This window comes from Acinonyx jubatus, chromosome C2 (genome assembly GCF_027475565.1).
Source record: "Acinonyx jubatus isolate Ajub_Pintada_27869175 chromosome C2, VMU_Ajub_asm_v1.0, whole genome shotgun sequence".
Taxonomy (NCBI): domain Eukaryota; kingdom Metazoa; phylum Chordata; class Mammalia; order Carnivora; family Felidae; genus Acinonyx; species Acinonyx jubatus.
Window position 1 is genome coordinate 6,159,007 of NC_069384.1, and position 22,670 is coordinate 6,181,676.

Sequence of the window (22,670 nt, forward strand, 5' to 3'; positions counted from 1 at the left end):
GCTCTGTGCTGACAACTCAGAGCCTGGAGCTTGCTTTGGATTCTGTGTCTCCTTCTCTCTCTGCCCCTTCCCCACTTGTGCTCTGTCTCTCTCTATCAAAAATAAATAAATCTAAAAAAAATTTTTTTTTTTAATTTAAAAAAAATGGTTAAAATGGTTTAAAAAAATAGATGAGGGCCGCCTGGGTGGCTCAGTCTGTTAAACAGTCAACTCTGGCTCAGGTCATGATCTCCTGGTTCGTGAGTTCGAGCCCTGCGTTGGGCTCTGTGCTGACAGGGAGGAGACTCCTTCTCTTCTCTGTGCCTCCCCCTGCTTGATCTCAATCTGTCTTTCAAAATAAATAAATAAAATTTAAAAAAAATAAAAAAGATGAGAATGACACTGAGTGAGTTACTGTTTTCAGGGCTTTTAAGTCTGACAATAAGCAAATGTTACGGGGGAAATAAAACCACAACAAAAAACCTCAGGATTTCTGGCCTGAAGAATCAGAAAGCAGAACTTGGGGCAACCACAGCTACCAGGAAATGAGGACAGAATACTGGACGGGAGAGAGGGAGCCCCAAATTCCGTACATAAACTCTGCAAAATCTCCAGTTGAGCCCCTAACCATGCATGCATGGGACTGATTTGGCTAAAATAAAAATAACTCAGCTGAGATCTGAGCTGCTACTAGAAACATAGAGTTTGCAATCTGAGTCCCACAGATTAAGTGTATGCTGGAATAAAATCATCAACATTTTTCAGAGGAATGCAACAAAATACAGTCTGCATAACACAACATTCACAATGTCCCAGACACAATCCAAAATACTTGACATAAAAAGAACAAGGAAACTATGACCCCTCCTCAAGAGAAAAAAAAAAAAACAGTAAGTGGAAATGCTCTGTGGAAGGACCCCGAGGTTGGAATTAGCAGACGAGGATGTCAAAGCAATCATTCTACCCGTGGTCAAAGAAGTAAAGGAAAACATGCTTGCAATGATAAGACGATTGAAAAGTGTTCATTGGCAGAGAAATGAAAATAATAAAAATCAAACGGGTGGAACATTTTGGAACTGAAAAAGGATAATGTCTGAAGTAAAAAGCTCACTAGACTAGATGCAGAATGTAGAAGGAAGATGACAGAGGAAAAAATAAGTGAATATAAAAGATTAGATCAACAGAAATCATCTAATCTGGAGACACCTGGGCGGCTCAGTTGGTTGAGCATCTGAATCTTGACTTCAGCTCAGGTCATGATCCCAGGGTCGTGGGATCGAGCCCCAAGTTGGGCTTTGCACTGAGTGTGGAGCCTGCTTAAGATTCTCTCTCCCCCCACTTCTCCCCCTCCCCCGACTCACTCTAAAATGTAAATGAATGAATGAATGAATGAATGAGGAAAGAAAGAAAGAAAGATAAAGAAATCATCTAATTTGAAGATCAAAGAGAAACAGATATTTTAAAAATGAAAAAAGGGGGCGCCTGGGTGGCTCAGTCAGTTAAGCGTCTGACTCCGGCTCAGGTCATGATCTCACAGTTCGTGAGTTCGAGCCCCGTGTCGGGCTCTGTGCTGACAGCTCAGAGCCTGGAGCCTGCTTCACATTCTGTGTCTCCTCTCTCTCTGCCCCTTCCCTGCTCATGCTGTGTCTCTCTCTGTCTCAAAAATAAATAAACATTAAAAAAAAATGAAAAAGCCTCAGGGAAGTATGGAATAATAACAAAAGTTTTCATATGTATGTAATTAGAGTTCCAGGAGGAGAAATGGCAGCAAATGGGGCAGAAATAATATTTGTAAGTATAATGGCTAAAATGTTCCTGAATTTGGTAAAAGACATATTTTTACAGAGTCCAGAATCTCAGCAAACCCCAATAAAGATAAGTACAAAGAAAATCATTTTTAGGCACATCATAATCAAATGGCTGAAAACCAATGCGAAAGAGAAATCTCGAAAGCGACCAGAGAAAAATAACATATCACATACAGGGAACAAGGATTCAAATAATCTGCAATGTCTCATCAGAAGTATAGAGACCAGAGGTAGCTGGGTGGCTCGGTCAGTTAAACGTATGACTCTGGCTCAGGTAATAACCTCACCATTCATGGGTTCGAGCCCTGCATCAAGCTCTGCACAAATGGTGTGTGCACTTGGGATGCTCCCTCCCTCTCTCTGTCCCTCCTTTGTTTGCACTCTCTCTCTCAAAATAAATAAACTTAAGAAAAAAATAAGTAGAGACCACAAGACAAAAGCAAAAAACACATATAAAGTGCTGAAAGAGGGGTGCTTGGGTGGCTCAGTCAGTTGAGCATCCGACTCCTGGTTTCAACTTGTCATGATCCTGCAGTTTGTGAGATTAGGTCCCACATCAGGCTCTGCGCTGATAATGCAGAGCCTGCTTGGGATTCTCTCCCTCTCTCTGCTCCTCCCCTGAGTGCTCGCTCTCTCTCTCTCTCTCTCTCTCTCAAAGTGCTGAAAGAAAAAAACTGTCAACTAAGAATTCTACACTCATTAAAAACATTCTTCAAAAATGAAAGCCAAGGGGCACCTGGGCAGCTCAGTCGGTTAAGCGTCCAACTTCGGCTCAGGTCATGATCTCACAGTTTGTGAGTTCAAGCCCTGCGTCAGGCTCTGTGTTGACAGCTTGGAGTCTGGAGCCTGCTTTGGATTCCGTGTCTCCCTCCCTCTTTGCCCTTCCCCTGCTCACACTCTGTCTCTCTCTCTCTCTCTCTCTCAAAAATAAATAAATATTTTTTAATTAAAAAAAAAAAAAGAATGAAAGCCAAGACATCTTCAGTTAAAAAATAGAAAAGAAAAAAAGAAAGAAACACTAAGAGAGGGTGCCTGGGTGGCTCAGTCAGTTAAGCATCTGACTCTTGGTTTCAGTTTAGGTCATGATCTCACAGTTCATGGGATCGAGCCCCAAGTGGGGCTCTGTGCCAACAGCATGGAGCTTGCTTGCCTGTTTGGGATTCTCTTTCTCCCAATCTCTCTCTGCTCCTCCCTCGCTCACATGCACTCTCTTTCTCTCAAAGTAAATAAAGACACTTAAACACACACACACACACACACACACACACACACACACACACAGAAAACTCATTGCCAGCAAACATGCACTCTAGAACAATGCACCAGGCTAAAGTACATTCTTGGGGCCAAAATGGCACTAGATGGAAACTTGACTCTTCAGGAAGAATAAAAAGCATCAGAAATTTTTTTTTAAAGTCTGGGTAAATAGAAAAGATTCTTCTTCCTCTTGCTTTCTTTAAAATACATAGGACTGTTTGATGCAAAAATTACAATATTACAGAGTTAATATACACACAAGTGTAATACACCTGCTAAGACAGCATAAAGGATGAGGCCAGTAAATGCACATATATGACTGCAATGCTTCCACATATTATAAAGTGTTGCAATACTAACTCTAACTAAACTGTGAAATGCTAACAATATACACTACAATCACTAGAGCAGTCAGCACACAGTAGTTCAAAGACATACAGCCAAAAATCCAATAGGTAAATTGAAAGGGAATTCTAAAATACACTCAAATAACCTGAAAGAAAGCAAAATGACATCAAGCTAAGGAATGAAAGGGAACAAATAATAAAATAATAATAATCTAAACAAAACCAATTCAATGATTACTCAAAAATTAATGGACTAAATGGTGCCACCACAGAGACTGTCAGAATGAATGAAAATGCACAAGCATCAATTCTACCTTGTCTACAAAGACACACCATAAAAATAAAAGCACAGGTAGGTTGAAAGTAAATGGACGGTAAGAGATACACCACGCGAACTGCAAGCAGAAGTCTGGAGTGGACTTAATATCATGATGAAAAAACAGAAAGACAAAGAGAGTTACCAGAGACTGAAGAAGGGACCTCTGAAGTTGATAAAAATGTCAATCCATTAGGAAGTCATAACACTCATCAGTATGAATGCGCCTAACCACCGAGTTATGAACGATACAAAGCATAAACTGGCAGGATTAAAGGGAGGAGCAGACAACTCACAATCGTAGTTGGAGATCTTTTTTTTTTCTTTAATTAAATTCGAGTCAGTTAACATACAGTGTAGTCTTGGTTTCAGGAATAGAACCCAGTGATTCATCACTTACATATGACACCCAGTGCTCATCCCAACAAGTGCCCTCCTTAATTCCCATCCCCCATCTAGCCCATCCCCCACCCACCTCTGCCATATTAATTCACTCTTCATCTGTCTTTTCCACTCTATTCCTTTCATTACGTTCCTGGCTTAAGTTTCTTCATTCTGTCTTCCTCAGCTCTGCCCTCGACCTTGTTCATCTCACGGTTCTGAAGTGGTTTTTTCACTGCTGCTTAGTTTCCTACCCATAAAACTGAAAGCTCCCTGTTAATTTATCGCAATTATGTGATATAAAGGACCCCCATCAAAATGGCTTACCTGCCTTCCTCCAATTAAAGCGACATGTGCAGAACACCTGCATTTCCTTTCTTTTCTCCATACTTCCACCCATTGTAGATACTCTCACGTAAGTCCGTCTTTACCATAGTCCCTTCCACAACTCCTGGATTCTCCTGAGATAGTTTAACTTTCCTGATGTCACTATCATTACAGTGTCTTCCCTTATAGAAGCGGCTCACAAATTAGTAGTTTGGCTTAACTGATCTTGGAGGTAGCCTGGATTCAAACAGCATTGACAGCTCTCCGGTGCTCCTGAAGGGCAGCCCTAACCCCGCCCCCCTGGGGAGGAGCCGCTCCCGGCCCCGCCCCCAGCTCGCGCCCCGCCCCGCCCGGGGACAGGGACCTCTGCTGACCACTGATCACTGCAGGGCTAAAGGCGGGGTGCAGCTGGGGCACAGGGTCCCCGCTTCCGGCCTGCTCCCCATCACTCCCCGGCCTCCCCAACCCCAGGCTGAAATACACTTCCTGGGGGCCCCTCCCACCTGGGCAGGGCTCTGGGCCTTCGTTTCCCCCTTCACATCAGCCCTTTGCTCGCCACCGCCACCTTCGGGTGCGCCTCCCCGCTTCCCGGTCCGCAGACGGCTCCGCTCTGGGCTCCCGCGCTCAGGGGACCAGGGGCGCCAGCATCTTCACCTGGCGGGCCCTCCCGCGTGCCCTTCACAATTCGTTCTCTTCCATCGGGACTTCTGTTCTTCCTGGAACCCCCGTGTGTTCGCAGGTCGGGCCTCCTGCGTCCGAATTCCAGGCTCCTGGCTTCCACGCATGGTGTCTCCTTCACGGTTCTATTTCCTGCTCCGTGTATTTCCCCCTGCGTAGCCCCTGGACCACCATCGGGCCTCCCCTGCGTCCACGCTGTCGTTCACCTTGCAGCGTCAGGTCAGGAAGTCCCAGAACACGTGCTTATGCAGCAGACTCGGGCCTCTCACGGCTCCCCGCCCCCGAGGTTTCTCCGTGTCTCCTTCGCGGCCTCCCCCAGGCTCCTGCGGTGGAAGGCGCCCCAGTCACCTGGTCGCCTGCTCTTCCTCCCGCAGATCACCGGGAAATGCCTCGCTGGCTGAGATATTGTTGCCGGGACTCAAAACTGCTTTCGATGGGAGCTCACCGATCATGCCAGAAAACGGGTATCAAAACTTTCATCACACATCATTTGGGGCCCAAAATGACACGATGCAGGTGCGTCATCTGGGTGTCGTTCATCAGACGGGGGCGTGTCCCAAGAGCAAAGCCACCTTCCCAAAGAGGACGTGGCCTGACTTAGCCAGAGGGTCTGGAAGGCTCTTCTGAGCAATGTGGGTGTTGCTGTTGGGAGTGTTAGAGCCTCCCTGGGATACAGGATTCTGACGCCCAGTCGTCCCCCCGACTGCGGTGTATGAACAGTGCTCTAAGGTGGGCATGGCTGTCTTCCTCTCCACCAGCTAGAGGCAATCTAATTATATATATAAGTGGATGTTTGCTGTTGATAGCTTAGTAATATTCCCGTGCCTGAAATAATGTATCAAAGACATTGATTCCTAGTGCTTCTTTTCCTGACATTTGACAACCGTGGTTATCAATCGTAACTTCAGTAATTTGCTTTAAATCCTAACTTGATCATATCTTTACTTCTTTCATTTCAATCTAGCATATTCTGGAACAGTAGTTTTCAGTTGGGTATTCCCATCACCTACTCATATAGTTTTATTAATATATAGGTATTTAGGATCCACTCCAGACTTCAGAATACCCTTACTGAATATTATTGATATATTCCTACCATATATGGTAAGAATGTGCTTGGCATTCGTGGTATATTTCATGGCACATATGCTGGGTATATTCGTGGTCTAGTACGTTTCTGGGTAATTGTGTTATATCAAGAGTTTTCCTCAGGGCGCCAGGGTGGCTCAGTCGTTAAGCATCTGACTTTGGCTCAGGTCATGATCTCACGGTTCATGAGTTCGAGTCTCACATCGGGTGAGCGTGAGCCCCACTTGGGGTGAGCTCAAGCCCCACTTTGGGTAAAAAGCATGAGCTCCGCTTCAGGGGAGCCCTGCTTCTCACTCCCTCTCTCTATATCTGTCTTTGTCCCTCCTGGGATTCTGTCTCTCTCTCTCTCTCTCTCTCTGCCCCTTGCTCACTTGCAACCTCTCTCTAAAAAAAAACAAAAACAAAAACAAAAAAACTGGCACAAAAACAGACACTCAGATCAATGGAACAGAATAAAGAACCCAGAAATGGACCCACAAATGTATGGCCAACTAATCTTTGACAAAGCAGGAAAGAATATCCAGTGAAATAAAGACAGTCTCTTCAGCAAATGGTGCTGGGAAAACTGGACCAAAACATGCAGAGAAATGAACCTGGACCACTTTCTTACACCATACACAAAAATTAACTCAAAATGGATGAAAGACCTAAACGTAAGACAGGAAGCCATCAAAATCCTAGAGGAAAAAGCAGGCAAAAACCTCTTTGATCTCGGCCACAGCAACTTCTTACTCAACACGTCTCTGGAGGCAAGAGAAGCAAAAGCCAAAATGAACTACTGGGACCTCACCAAATAAAAAGCTTTTGCACAGAGAAGGAAATGATCAGCAAAACTAAAAGGCAACCGATGGAATAGGAGAAGATATTCACAAATGACATATCAGATAAAGGGTTATTATCCAAAATCTATAAAGAACTTATCAAACTCAACACCCAAAAAACAAATAATCCAGTGAAGAAATGGGCAAAAGACATAAATAGACACTTCTCCAAAGAAGACGTCCAGATGGCCAACCGACACATTAAAAAATGCTCAACATCACTCATCATCAGGGAAATACCAATCAAAAACACAATGAGATACCACCTCACACCTGTCAGAATGGCTGACATTAACAACTCAGGCAACAACAGATGTTGGTTGGCGAGGATGCGGAGAAAGAGGGTCTCTTTTGCATTATTAGTGGGAATGCAAGCTGGTGCAGCCACTCTGGAAAACAGTATGGAGGTTTCTCAAAAAACTAAAAACAGAACTACCCTACGACCCAGCAATTGCACTACTAGGCATTTATCCAAGCGATACAGGTGTGCTGTTTCGAAGGGACACATGCACCCCCATGTTTATAGCAGCACTATCGACAATAGACAAAGTATGGAAAGAGCCCAAATGTCCATCGATGGATGAATTGATAAAGAAGATGTGGTATATATATACAATGGTGTATTACTCGGCAATCAAAAAGAATGAAACCTTGCCATTTGTGACTATGTGGATGGAACTGGAGGTATTATTAAGCTGAGCGAAATTAGAGAAAGACAAATATCATATGACTTCACTCATATGAGGAACTTAAGATACAAAACAGATGAATATAAGGGAAGGGAAGCAAAAATAATATAAAAACAGGGAGGAAGACAAATCATAAGAGACTCTTAAATATGGAAAACAAACAGGGTTGCTGGAGGGGTTGTGGGAGGGGGGATGGGCTAAATGGGTAAGGGGCATTAAGGAGTCTACTCCTGAAATCATTGTTGCACCATATGCTAACTAACTTGGATGTATATTAAATAAATAAATGAAAATTTAATTAATTAAATAAAAATTTTTTTAAAGTTTTCCGCTATTCATCCATTTTTACAAATATAATGTTTGCTATCTTCTTTGAAAATAGGTTTAGTGATTGTGTTTATAGATACTTTGTCTAAAACTTTTTGGATTGACTTTATTATTTTGTTTTGCACGCCACAGAAACAACCAAATGTTCATACCGGGCCATTATTCTTGTTATAATTCCCATAAAATCTTTCACCTTTGAAAATTATCAGTTATAAAATTAACCACAGTTATTTTAAGTCTTTTGTTGTCATCCGCAGAGATTTTTCTTAGCTTGTTTTATTTGGATGCTTCCCTGAAAGCTTTTCCAGTCCGCGGGGAGCCAGCATGCCTCACCTGCCACACAGAATGACCCAGAGCCCCATGGAAAAGGATTATATGGCAGGTGCTTTTGCGGATAGGCTTCTGATGGCAACGCTCAACGATCACTGATACCATACCAGTGGACTGAGTCAGGATTTCCAGAATTTCACTTGAGAAGCAGATGGGTTCATGAAACTACGAACTGTAGGTCCAGTGGAACAAGAATTACATAGACCTGAATGAATCAGTGATGGAGGAGGACAGGTTTTGTTTGGAATACTGTTGACGTTATTTTAATGTCCTATTTTCTGGACATATGAGGAAACCCTCTGTCTTTCCTCTTAAGCTTTTTATAAATCTCAACAATGTAGGAGGCTCTATTTTTGTAAGTTGAAATGAGACATTTGTAAGTGATACTCTCTCTGCCTGACTCCTTCAGAATTCGAAGATTCTTGTTAAGTCTTTCCATGTTTCAGGGCAATATAGTTATTTGCCTGGGTTCGGTAAGAATGTGTATTCCTTGGGGCACCTGGGGGGCTCAGTCAGTTGAGCATCCGACTTCGGCTCATGTCATGATCTCCCAGTTGACAAGTTCGAGCCCCGAGTCGGGCTCTGTGCTGACAGCTCGGAGCCTGGAGCCTGCTTGGGATTCTGGGTCTCTCTCTCTCTCTCTGCCCCTCCCCCGCTCATGCTCTGTCTCTCTGTCTCAAAAATAAAATAAACATTAAAAAAAAAGAAGAAGGATGTGTATTCCTTATTGCCAGGGCATTAACTGGAAACTGGTTATACAATCAAAGCCTTGCCTGGAGTGTGGTATTAAGAATGATGCTCATTTAATCAGATATGACCAGATGGCTTTAAAGAACTAAAGTTGCCTTAATGGAGCCAGTGCTCACTTGCAAGGCCCTCTTGGGGAAAATGACCGGCTGCTCCCGCCTTAGACAAGAACAATATTCTAAAAGCAAAAATGTGGTATATAATACTTAATATTTTATAAGCATACATTTTCTATGTAATTGTCAAGGTGTCTATTTTTAGAGCTAGATTAATTTCCTTGCTGCTACTTCTCCACAGTGTTGTTTACTACAAAATGACACTGTGACAAATAACATCATTTCCATAAATCATGAAGTGTCTGTCTTCCCAAAGGACACCTGAAGGACTTTCTCCATGTGTGCATGCATAAACACCTATAAAGCCAAGCAATGCTGACACCACCATTCTAGCACAGTCTATGCCGCTAGTGAATGGAGTATCTGTAAACCCTGTGGGCTTCAAGTCCCTCCTCTGGAAGAGAAGAATCTGGACTGGATGGTCTCTTAGCTCTCGCTACGCTGGGTTTTATAATGCCATGGCCATCCCTTTATTCTCCTTAAAGAGAATTTCAGGGGCGTCTGGGTGGCTCAGTCGGCTAAGTGTCCAACTTCAGCTCAGGTCACGATCTCGCAGTTCGTGGGTTTGAGCCCCGCGTCGGGCTCTGTGCTGACTGCTCAGAGCCTGGAGCCTGTTTCAGATTCTGTGTCTCCCTCTCTCTCTGACCCTCCCCCGTTCATGCTCTATCTCTCTCTGTCTCAAAAATAAATAAACGTTAAAAAAAATAAATAAATAAAAAAGAATTTCATGTAACATGACAGTATTTAAGCACAAATCAAGGCAGGATTTAAAAATTAAGATTAGATATTTTTTAAATGGGACAAGATAAAACACAGCAGAGGCTGAAACAGATTTACATACGTTAGTGTAGATACATCTCAAAGCATAATGTTGTTTTTTTAAAGAGCCAGCTATAAAACATTCTAAAAAAAGTGATACTGATTAGGCATTAAAAATACAAAACATATGTACTGCTTATGCAGATAAATATACAGTTTTTACATATAGTTTTATATATAATTTTTTAAAAATTCATGATGTTTCTGGTCTCCAGGGAAGGAAGGAAGCAAAGTGACCTCATAGTTTCTCTACGAGTTTTTTAACCAAAGCAAATATGTTATCGCATTCATTTTGGAGAGGCACGTACATGAATATTTAAATTTTTTTTTAACGTTTATTTATTTTTGAGACGGAGAGAGACACAGCATGAATGGGGGAGGGGCAGAGAGAGAGGGAGACACAGAATCGGAAACAGGCTCCAGGCTCTGAGCCATCAGCCCAGAGCCCGACACGGGGCTCGAACTCGCGGACTGCGAGATCGTGACCTGAGCCGAAGTCGGACGCTCAACCGACTGAGCCACCCAGGCGCCCCTGTACATGAATATTTAAATGAGTCCCTAGGTTAGTGGCTGCTAAACAGAAGTGTGCATCAGAATCAACCAAAGAACTTTTTTTTTAAACTTTTTTTAAATGTTTATTTTTGAGAGAAAGAGATACAGACAGACAGAGGGCAAGCAGGAGAGGGGCAGAGAAAGAGGGAGACACAGAATCCAAAGGAGGGTCCAGACTCCAAGCTGTCAGCACAGAGCCTGACACAGGGCTCAAACTCATGAATCGTGAGATCATGACCTGAGCCGAAATCAGATGCTTAACCAACTGAGCCACCCAGGCACCCCTAAATCAAAGAACATTTTAAAAATGGAGATCCTTCGGCCTCTCCCCAGCAATTCAGGATCAGTGGGTCTGAAGCAGAACTCAGGTACCTGGATTTTTAAACCTATACAAGTGATTCTCTACTAAAAAATAGCACTATTTAAAATAAAATTAAACAAAAGATACACAAATGGTCGTAAGAGCATTACTCATAATAGCCCCAAAATGAAAACAATTCAAGTGTCCATCAACTGGTGAATGGATAAAGAGAATTGGTCTACCCACAAAATAAAATGTTATCTGCATAAAAAAGAAGTCCTGATATATACCAGAAAATGGATGTACCTTGATAGCATTATGCTAAGTTAAAGAAGACAGGCACAAAGAACAAAATGTTGTGTGATTCCATTTATACAAAAGGCCCAGAAGAGGAAAATCTACATAGAAAAAAGTATATTTGTGGTTCTTTAGTGCTGAGAGAATGGGTAGTTTTTTTGGGGGGGGTGGGTAACAGCTAGTGGGGGTTGGGGTTTTTGGGGAGTGACTGATGAAAATGTTCTGGAAGTAGATCATGGTGATGTGATGGTTGCACAACTCTGTGAATATACTAAAAAGCCGTCAATTGTATACTTTCACTGGGTGAATTGTGTAGTGTATAAATTACATCTCAGTATAGTGTTTTTAAAAAGACAATCAAAAATTAGACATTTAATTTCACTATATAACTGAAATAAATTAGATAGAATTAACTGACATATGGAAAGAACTTCATGGAAGAATAGAGGATGATACTTTATGAGAAGACTGGGGTCATTGAAAATGAGAGGCAGTTTCTAGTTATTTGTGGAAAATTAAATGCAGCTACTTGCCTTGGCTCCTTCCCGGAACCCCACTGACATGATAGCAAAGACATTTTCAGGGCACCTGGATGGCTCAGCATGTTAACAACCAACTCTGTATTTTGGCTCAGATTCATGATCTCATAGTCATGAGATTGAGCCCCTCATCAAGCTCTGCGATGAGTGTGGAATCTGCTCAGGATTCTCTCTCTCTCTCCCTCTGCCCCTCCCCAGCTTGCACTCACTCTCTCTCTCTCTCTCTCTCTCTCTCAAAATAAATAAAATAAACATGTTTTTTAAAAAAGACATTTTGTTGTATTAAAAAAAATTTTTTTTAATGTTTATTTATTTTTGAGACAGAGAGAGACAGAGCATGAAGGGGGGAGGGTCAGAGAGACAGGGAGACCCAGAATCCCAAGCAGGCTCCAGGCTCCGAGCTGTCAGCACAGAGTCCGATGCGGGGCTCAAACTCACAGACCGTGAGATTATGACCTGAGCTGAAGTCAGACGCTCAACCGACTGAATCACCCAGGCGCCCCAAAAAGATTTTCTTTTAAAGGGTAAACTTATTGGGGCGCCTGGGTGGCTCAGTCAGTTAAGCGTCCGACTTCAGCTCAGGTCACGATCTCGCGGTCCGCGAGTTCGAGCCCCGCGTCGGGCTCTGGGCTGATGGCTCAGAGCCTGGAGCCTGCTTCCGATTCTGTGTCTCCCTCTCTCTCTGCCCCTCCCCCGTTCATGTGTCTCTCTCTGTCTCAAAAATAAATAAACGTTAAAAAAAATTTTTTTAAAAATAAATAAAATAAATAAATAAATAAAGGGTAAACTTACAAGGACAAAAAGAACAAGTGAGAGGCTACTGCATTAAAAAAAAAAAAGTGCACAAATTTTGAAGGCAGAAAAGGAAATGGTTGAGTAATAATTGGCTTAACCTCAAAAAATCTAAGACATCATTTCTTACAAAAAGGGATGAGGGGGAATGAGAAGCAGATTTAGATTCCCTCCACATTCCTGGATGGCAGGCAACTGCCTACTCAAAGAGGATTAGTCTCTGCACAAGTTGAACCAGAAAGACTCTGACCTCTTGATCATGAGGCCAGCTGAGGTGGGGACCCAGGATCTACCTGAGAAGTCCACATCATAAAAAAGAAGACATTCCTATCCCCCTTCCCAACCTGCATCCAGAACACTGGCAACCAGAATTACTCTCCGCTTACCACCACAGTCATCATCTCCATTATCACCTCCACGACCACCACCACCATCACCACCGCCATCACTCCCACCACTATCCCCTCCACACCCACTAACACCATCACCTCCACCACCATCACCTCCACCACCCCCACTACCACTTCAGGAAATGGAAGATTCCCCCCTGGAGAAGTTCACCTGAACCAACCGAAAAAGCCCACGGTACAGGATCCCTAACAGAAAGCCAGTAAGTCCTCTCTAAATCATCCCATGGGAAAGTCTACCACCTGGACAGTCATGATCATGGATATAGAGCAACCATTCAGCCTTTTAGCACCTTGATCTTAAATACAGTCAAGGGTCCCCACACATCTGAGAAAAACATCTTACATAAAAATAAAAAGGAAACAGAGAAAGGGGGCACTTAGAGAAAGAGAGAATGCAGAGAGTTGAAGAAAGTGTGTAAAAAGAAAAACCATATTTAATAAACTCAGAGGTAAGAAAAATAATGAACCTGTACAACAAGAACAGGAAGCTATTTGGTAAGGGAGTAGCCAGAGAAAACCAAAGAGAAAAAAAAAGTTTGTGAGAAATAAAACAAGATCGATAGGGGAAAAAATAGAAGGTGGTATAAAAAGTGGAAGAAATGTCCCAGAAGGGAGAGAAAGACAAAAACACAGAAAATGAAAGTGAAGAGATTAGAAAATTGAAGAGTTAGTGGGGCACCTGGATGGCTCAGTCAGCTGAGCGTCCAACTTTGGCTCAGGTCATGATCTCGTAGCCCGTAAGTTCGAGCCCCGCGTCGGGCTCTGTGCTGACGGCTCGGAGCCTGGAGCCTGCTTGGATTCTGGGTCTCCCTCTCTCTCTGCCCCTCCCCCATTTCACGCTGTCTCTCTCAAAAATGAATAAACGTTAAAATAAACAAACTTTTAAAAAGTAAGAAATGATCATTACGAAAAACAGCACATTACAAGAAAAGAAATGGAAAGAACATGACGCCCAGGATGGTCTGTGAACATAGAGGGTGTTCTGCTCTGCTGCCCCTCTGCCCCCCATTCACTGTGACTCCTGGGGAAGAGGGGGGCTCTGTCTAAGAATTTGACCTATAAAAGGTTAAAGGAAAATCCTCCTTCCTAGGCTTGGCCAGACTACCATTGACCCGGAATAGAAAAGTCTTTGTTGTTTACAAAACCCCCCATTGGGTCTTCAGCTGTAAAATCTAGACTCCCCTCCCACCGCCCACTGGTCTGGGGCCTGGAAAGGGGAGGATGAGAAGTAGCAGGAGTCTGTCCAGCAGGTGGCAGGAGAGAGAAGGCAAGGACACCTGGCGCCAGCAGCTCAAAGCACCTGGACCCAAGGTTCCCACAGCAGTAATGTGCAGACGCTTTAAAAACAATGCTGCTGCCATATTCTCCCATCCCTGGGAAACTCCCCAGAGATAACTGACCATATGTAATTCCTCCTTCTTACACCAGCTCTCCTTCAACCCCCCCAATCTTCCTTCTATCTTCACCCCTCCTCAGAGACTACTTCTGACATGGCTACCAAGGACCTCTGTGTTATCTAGGCCAATGGTCACTTTTTTGTCCTCACTGACTCAATCTTTCGGAAGCATCAGACCCTCTTATGTGAAAAATGTTCCCCCTTGGCTGCCTTAACACCACACGCTTTGGGTCTCCTCATGCCTCAAGACTGTCCACCTTTGCCTCCTCAACCGGCCTCTGCTTATCCTCCACGCTTTAAGCTTGGAGCACCTCCAAGCCCGGCCTCCTTGCTACTGACCCCCTCTCTACTTTAGCCCCACCCACATGCTAGTGGATTCCCCATGTGCCTCCTCCACCAGACCTCAATGAGACACAGATCAACTCGCTACTGTCTACCTCACTTCTTCACTTAGATGTCTTGTTCAAACTTAACACCCCCCTGTAAAGATGGCACCTCCAACCAAGGTGAATGTCTATACCCGATGGCTAGAAGCACTCATTCGTTCCATCCCCACCCCCATATTCAATCCATCAGGAAGTCTTACCAAGTCTTCCTCCAAAACAGGCCCTAAAATCTCCACTCTGTATCGTTCTATCCCACCACCCTGGTCCAAGTCGCCATGATATCTCATCCATTGCCAAGACAGTTTGTACCCTTCTAGTCCATTTATCCCATAGTAGCCAAAATGAGTTTTCAAGAAGGAGATAAGAATACTTCTCCACTAGACAAACCATAAGAGACTCTTAAATACAGAGAACAACCTGAGGGTTGATGGGAGGGGAGCATGGGGGAGAGGGGAAAGTGGGTGATGTGCATTGAGGAGGGCACTTATTGGGATGAGCACTGGGTGTTGTATGTAAGCAATGAACCACGGGAATCTACCCCAAAAACCAAGAGCACACTTTACACACTGTATGTTAGCCAATTTGACAATAAATTATATTTAAAAAAAATAATAATAATTAATAAAATAAAACAAAAACAAACAAAAGAGAGATTACTTCTCCACTTAAACCTCTTACATCATCTCCACTGCACCTGAGATAGAATCTGGAACATTGCTGTGGCCCATGGGCTGCCTACCCGCAGATCCCACCTCCTGTGGTACCCCCACCCCTCACTCTGGCAATGCCAACCTCGTGGCAGCTCTTACAATTTCCAGGCTCTTTCCTGCCTCAGGGCCTTTGCACTTGCTCTTCCCTTTGCCCGAAACAGTCTTCCCTCTACCCTTCCTTCCTATCTTCAAGACACAAGTCACCTGAGCATCCCCACCAAGAAATATACCTTAACACCAAGGCACCGTGTCTTAAACATAATAACTAAATAGGACCCGGTTAACAAACTCCTCTACCAAATAAAACTCTCATACCAAACTCCTACACCAATTAAAAAAGATTAGATTGCATGTAATACCCTTTTTTTAATTGTCAATACGGCATTTGAAATGTGTTGCATTCAAGTTGACTCAGGCCATAAAGGTATTTCACTAAAAGGGAAGATTTTCTTCCTCCTATAAACCCATTAACCAACTGTGAAACCTACATGTTACCTTTGGACAAGGAATTGGTGCTAGACTCGCACATGTTAACCTGAGCACTAAGAGGTCCCAAACGGCGTTACCTGAAGAATGCTGACATATGAAAGACAGCACGGCCACATGCCTCTGAGACCAACCCATCTCTATAAGGTAGCATTTTGAGGTGTTTCTCCTACAATGAGAATTAATTTGGACTCACTCATCACAAATCATTTTTGAAATGAAGCTGAGTACAAACAAATTAAGAAATACATGAATCAAACAAATGTGTACTTGTCTTGTATCTGTGGACAGTCATGTGTGAGATCTTGGGAGAAGTAAGGATGCAGTGATTTGGTGCAGAGACTGAAGCTAGGTGATCTCCAGTAGGCAAATTCCTAATATTAGCTTCATTAGCATAATTCTGTATGAAACTGAAATAATTTTACGTAATCAAAGATGAGACAACACCAGAAGAAAAAAAACCCGCTGAGACTGTGTCTAGATTTTACTTTCCCCCCTCTTTATCAGATAAAAAAGCAAAGTTCAACTCATTTTAACTAGAATTAAAATAGGGTGATATAGTATTGTAAAATTAACTAAAATAAGTCACATAAGAAGTCAGTTCATTAAAAAATAACTCCATAAACAATCTGGGAACTCAAATTTGTACATCTTTATTTAGTGTATTTAAAATTACTGAATGCAGTATTTCTTAATTTCAGTATTGTAAAACTTACTACAACAAGGTATAAAATATAGAAAAAATATAGCAAAAATATGAAAAGCATAGTTTTGGAACATACTTTAGTAAAAACCTTGCATTATCTCTATGCATAAAACTTCATCAGAATAAGGAATATATTAAAAATCGTGTTAACTTAAAGATCATCATTTATGGGGCATCTGGGTGGTTCGGTTGGTCAAGCGTCCGACTTCAGCTCAGGGCATGATCTCACCATTAATGAGTTCGAGCCCCATATCAGGCTCTGTGCTGACAGCTCAGAGCCTGGAGCCTGCTTCAGATTCTGGGTCTCCCCCTCTCTCTCTGCCCCTCCCCCACTCATGCTCTGTCTCTGTCTCTCTCTCTCTCTCTCTCTCTCTCAAAAATTAGACATTAAAATTTTTTTAAAAAAAGATCATCATTTATTAAACAGCTTGGATGCTGATTTCTATCTTCATTTACTATGACTCGTACTGAGCCTCAATGGGGTGTGTAAGCTTACCTTTGAGCCTGGAGGGGGAGCCAAACCAAGAAATGAATAAATAATATTCTCTTCTTTGGCAGAGAAGAAAGAGTCAAAATCCTTGAAGCAAAAAAAAAAACAGAAAAAAAATGTTTAAACCCACTGCACACTGGAGAGCCAGAATATTTACCTAAGCTGATCTTTTTTATTAGTCATTAAGCTAGAAGCTAACACAAAAGGTTATCCCAGTTTGTTTTGTCAAAGATGACTAACCCCCAAAGTTAAGAATCTCTAACCATGAACTTTACATTTGTTTTTATCATTTCACTGTGTGGAATACAGAACAGTGAGAACTCACACACACCCCCCCACACACCAGTTTGTGTTCAGGAATCGCTGACAAGACTCAGATATATAGAGTGAAGGATTCTCTAAAAGTTTCACATCTTTAGCTCCTTTCCTTGTAATCTGGCCCCGTGGATTTGGACCCTGATCAGCAGGGACTAAGAAGACACAGGATTTCTCCAGTGTTACTATAGGAGCTTCTAGGGGACCAGCCCCATCTCAGACCTTCTGGTCCCAGCAGCCTTAAGATTACAGAGGGCTTACAGCAACACTTGTTTCAGCAAAGGGGAGAAACTACAGCAGGAGGTGAGACCTGGTAACTGACTGAAGTCTGGGGCTCAATGAAGTCCCTCTGCCACCCCGCTGCCCCACCACAGCCCACCCAGCAGGCGGGTCCAGCCCTAAACCAGTAGTGCGACGGTCCACAGCTCAGAAGAATTTCATTTCATACCCTTGAAAGAGACAGAGGGAGACAGAGAGCTTACAAGTTGGGGAGGGGCAGAGAGAGAAAAAGACCCAGAATCGGGGCAGGCTCCAGGTTCTGAGCTGTCAGCACAGAGACTGACAGGGGGCTCGAACCCACGAACCGTGAGATCATGACCTGAGCCGAAGTTGGACGCTTAACCGACTGAGCCACCCGGGCGCCCCTCATTTCATACAATTAAAACATACGAGGTATTCCCCAGACTACTTCTCCAGACTGCCAATGTGTGTCATCAGGACAGTGATATAGTCTCTTCACACACTGAGGGCAGTGTGTCTGGCCCAGCTTGAACAGACGGCACTCACACCAACTCAGTGGTGTTACTGTCTACCCTACTCTTATGTGTATTAAGAACCTTAAAACCAAATACAGGCCACTGACATGGGGAAGAAAGTGTTGTGTATTCTTGTGTGTCGACCTTGTCCAAACCTTTATTATTTTCCTACCTGTTGCCTGGATTCCCTCAGTGATTAAATTTATTCTTGTATGCTGAATTCATGTTTGTAAGCCACCTCAAATCTGAGTTGAAGGAAATAGAGCATCGTGAGCAAGTGATCCTTTGGTGTCAGAAATTCTGGCTGATTCCTGGGGCACCCACTTGCTAGGCGTTGGTAAAGGATCACATGATAGAATACGTTAGTACCCGTAGAGAGCAGGTGAAATATAATAAAATAAATTTATGCTGTTTTTCAAAAATTCCGAAAAGATCTATGACTTCTCTAGTTGGCCAACTCTAGAAGCTTTCCAGTGGAGAACGATTTCCTCATAGTTGAGTGAACTGTCCTCTGCTTCACTTGGGTCCAAATAGCTCCTTCAGCTTCAGAGGACCAAAGAACAATTTGTCGTGATTTCTGACTTGATGCTAACAAACAGATACAGGAAATCATGAGTATGAAATGGTTTTTTCAACTTCCAGTCACGTTAGAGTAGCATTAGATGCCCTGAAGAAGCCAGATTGAGAAAAGAAGCGTAGGTGCACTGCTGAGCTGGTGATACGAAAGGAAAGATCACGACCAGGTGAGGCCAGGAGTCCTAGGAACAAGCACACACCAAGGCTGAGTTTGCAACAAAGCTGGCAGATCTTTATGCCAACTTTGATGCCACGGTGAGTAAAAGCGAGAGTGGCTAAAGCCTCGAGCCTCCTCAAGGTGGGGAGTTTTATAAAAGGGGGGCAGAGTGGGAGGGGACAGTGAAGGAGGCAGGGGGAAGGGAGAGAAGGAAAAAGACCCTTCCCCGTGAAAGAAAGACAATTAGATTGACAAGTGGTTTCTGGACAGCAACACAGAAGTTGGAAGAAAGCAACATAATAGTTTCATGTGTTTAGAAAAAATAACCATCAACCCAGAATTTTAGACCCAGTGAAACTTTTTTAGACATGAGGTAAAACCAACATTAGTCTTTTTTTTTTTTTTTTTTTTTTTTTTTAGAGAGAGAGCATGAGCAGGGCAGAGGGGAGAGAAAGAGAATCTTAAGCAGGCTCCACACTCGGCATGGAGCCCGACTCGGGGCTCAATCCCACAACCCTGGGATCATGACCTGCGCTGAAATCAAGAGTCAGATGCTCAACTGACTGAGCCACCCAGGCACCCCTGAAAAATGTCCTTTTTACTCCAAGATTTAGAGAACTTACCACCAATAGATACTCACTCAAAGAAACTTTTACAGGCTATACTAGGCAAACAGAAAGTGACTGCAGATATATTATCTAAGATGCAAGAAGGAATCATGAGCAAAGATATTAATAAATATGTGGGTAAATATAAACTAAACAAACACTGACTATAAAAACAATCATTAGGGGTGCCTGGGGGGGCTCAGTCGGTTAAGCATCCGACTTCGGCTCAGGTCATGATCTCGCAGTTCGTGAGTTCGAGCCCCACATCAGGCTCTGTGCTGACGGCTCGGAGACTGGAGCCTGCTTCGGGTTCTGTGTCTCCCTCTCTCTCTCTGTCCCTCTCCCACTCCTTCTCTCTCAAAAATAAATAAATGTTAAAAAAAAAATAATTAGAAATGTCTAAGTTGTGGGGTAGGATGAAGACCAACAAACTAAAGTACTAAAAAACAAGACAGGGGCTCTTGGGTGGTTCAGTCAGTTAAGCATCCAGCTCTTGATTTCGGTCATGATCTCACGGTGTGTGAGAATGAGCCCCGAATCAGTCTCTACGCTGACAGAGCAAAGTCTTTTTGGGATTCTCTCTCTCTCCCCCTCTCTCTCTGCCCCTCCCATGCGTGCACTCTCTCAAAATAAATAAATAAATTAAAAAAAACCACACACGTAAATAAGGAAATGGTGAGTGAGGTGTTGAAGTCTCTTTTGAAATCTGGTACACACATGGCTTTTTTGTTTTGTTTTGTTATTTTGTTTTATTTATTTATTTTGAGAGAGAGAGAGAGTGAGATAGCAGGGGAGGGGTAGAGAGGGAAGGGGAGAGAGAATCCCAAGTAGGCTCCACACTGTCAGCAAGAGCCAGACGTGGAGCTCAAACTCAGAAGCCGTGCAATCTTGAGTCAAGAGTTGGGTGCTTAACCGACGGAGCCACCCGGGCACCCCTCATAATAAGTTTTCAACGATGTGAAATAGCTTGTTCAGTAACATCTATGCGTTGAGAGAGCCCTGCCCCAACCCCGCCTCACTGGCCTTGCATCCCGTTTCCCTTGCAGCCCTGAGGATGCCCGCCTGTGCTGAGTGGCCCAGGTCCCCTTTGGTTGTGTTCAGGCCCAGGCAGGCACCCAGTCCTTACCTGGGCTAAGATGCACAGCCTCCAACCTGGCATCGACAGACATGTCTGCTACGACCAGTTAGCACTCCTCTGCCAAGCGGGTAAGCTGGCCTCCACTGTGCCTGGCTTCCCGTCGGGTGTCCCCTTTCTCTAGCTAATGGTGGTCGGCCACGCCCTCGGGATAATGTCTTCATCTGCTCTGCAGGGGCAGTTCGCACAGGCAGGGACACAGCGGTGCTCAGAACTACCTCGACATCCACTCCTCTCCCTACCCTGGTGCGAGAGACCACTGCTTGTCCCTGAGGTTCCCTCTACCATTTTAAACCTGACAGAGGGATGCCTGGGTGGCTCAGTCGGTTAAGTGTCTGACTTTGGCTCAGGTCATGATCTCATGGCTTGTGGGTTCGAGCCCCACGTCGGGCTCTGTGCTGACAGCTCGGAGCCTGGAGCCTGCTTCGGATTCTGTGTCTCCCTCTCTCTCTCAGCCCCTCCCCTGCTCTCACTCTCTCTCTCTCTCAAAAATAAACATTAAAAAAAAATAACAGTCAAAATAAGGAAAAATAGAAGATTTAAAATATTACTTTCATTGGAAAAGTACTAGTAGAAAAAAATGAAATTATTCTTTTGATAATTTCAGAGTGCAGAAAGCTTTTCTAAGCAAGACTCGGGGTCAGGAACCATAAAGAAAAAAAGATCAGTGAATTTGTCTACATAAAAAAATTTTAAGTTCTGCTTAAAAACTCAAAAGACAAGAAATGTGGGAAAAGAATTTGCAACATCTATGGGAGTAAAGGGCTACTTTCCTTCATAAAGACTCTTACAAACCAATAAATATCACCTGTCACCCAACAGAGAAAGAGCAAGTCACAGAAAAACACAAATACCTCATAAACATAGGAAAAGGAATTCAGCCTTACTCATCCAGACAGAAATCCAAGTCAAAGCAGTGAGAATATATTTTTCATCTATTAGATTGGCAAAGATTCAGAAGTTTGCATATGGAGTGTGGTCAAGGTCACAGGGAATTAGCCACCCTCAGACTAGGTTGGTGGACACATAAGTTGGCACAGGGCAATATAGGGCCATTTGCCAACATCTACTGAAATACAAAGTGCATACGTGTTTTAACTTAGCACATTTTCTAGGAACTGATTCCTACACGCATATATTCATACTGCGTACAAGAATCTGTATGTATCAAAAGATTTCCTGGGGGCACCTGGGTGGTTCAGTCAGTTAAGTGTCCGACTCTTGATTTTGGCTTAGGTCATGATCTCATAGTTCCTGGGTTCAAGTGCCATATCGGGCTCTGTGCTGACAGCGTGGAGCCTGCTTGGGATTCTCTCTCTCCCTCTCTCTCTCTGCCCCTCCCCTACTTGCACTCTCTCTCTCTCAAAAAACAGAACAAAATTTTTACAAAAAAGGTTTCCTGCAGCATTGTCTGTGTGAATGTTTCCTGAATATTCCCCACTAGAGGGCTGTGTCGATAAATGATGTCATATACAATGGAACACTGGCAGCCATTAAAGTAAGGAGCTTGTGCAGTTCAGGGGTCTCTGCGATACGGTTATGGACTGAAAAAACCCAAGTGTTATAGCACACTCCTATTTTTAAGGGATATACAATATATCAATATATAGCTGTATAATGTATCCTGTATCACAGATATTACAGGTATCTATAAAATATATATGTCATGTATATTATAAATATACACAGAAAATTTCTGGAAGGTCAAACTAGAAATTGCCAACATTGGTTTGCCAGAACAGGACCCTCTATGTAATTTGCAGGGACCCCATGCAAAAATGAAACCCGGGTCCCTTGTTCAAAACCCGTTGTGTCGGGGTGCCTGGGTGGCTCAGTCGGTTAAGTGTCCGACTTCAGCTCAGATCATGATCTCACAGTCTGTGAGTTTGAGCCCCGTGTCAGGCTCTGTGCTGACAGCTCAGAGCCTGCAGCCTGCTTCAGATTCTGTGTCCCCTCTCTCTGCCCCTCCCCTGCTCATGCTCTGTCTCTTTCTGTCTCAAAAATAAATAAAAACATTAAAAAAAAAAA

At 43.4% G+C, this 22,670-nt stretch overlaps 1 protein-coding gene across 2 annotated transcripts in view; it reads right to left on the minus strand.

Moving 5' to 3' along the window:
- SH3BGR (SH3 domain binding glutamate rich protein) overlaps positions 1 to 22,670 on the minus strand; it is a 58,473-nt gene that overhangs the window by 22,645 nt on the left and 13,158 nt on the right. Inside the window, exon 3 of one of the 2 annotated variants that reach the window (XM_015063176.3) lies at positions 17,103 to 17,183. The exons of the other annotated variant lie outside the window; for it this stretch is intronic. Within the exon in view, the coding sequence (XP_014918662.1) occupies positions 17,103 to 17,183 (81 nt within the window). The remainder of the gene's footprint in view (positions 1 to 17,102; positions 17,184 to 22,670) is intronic. 2 annotated transcript variants of the gene reach the window in all.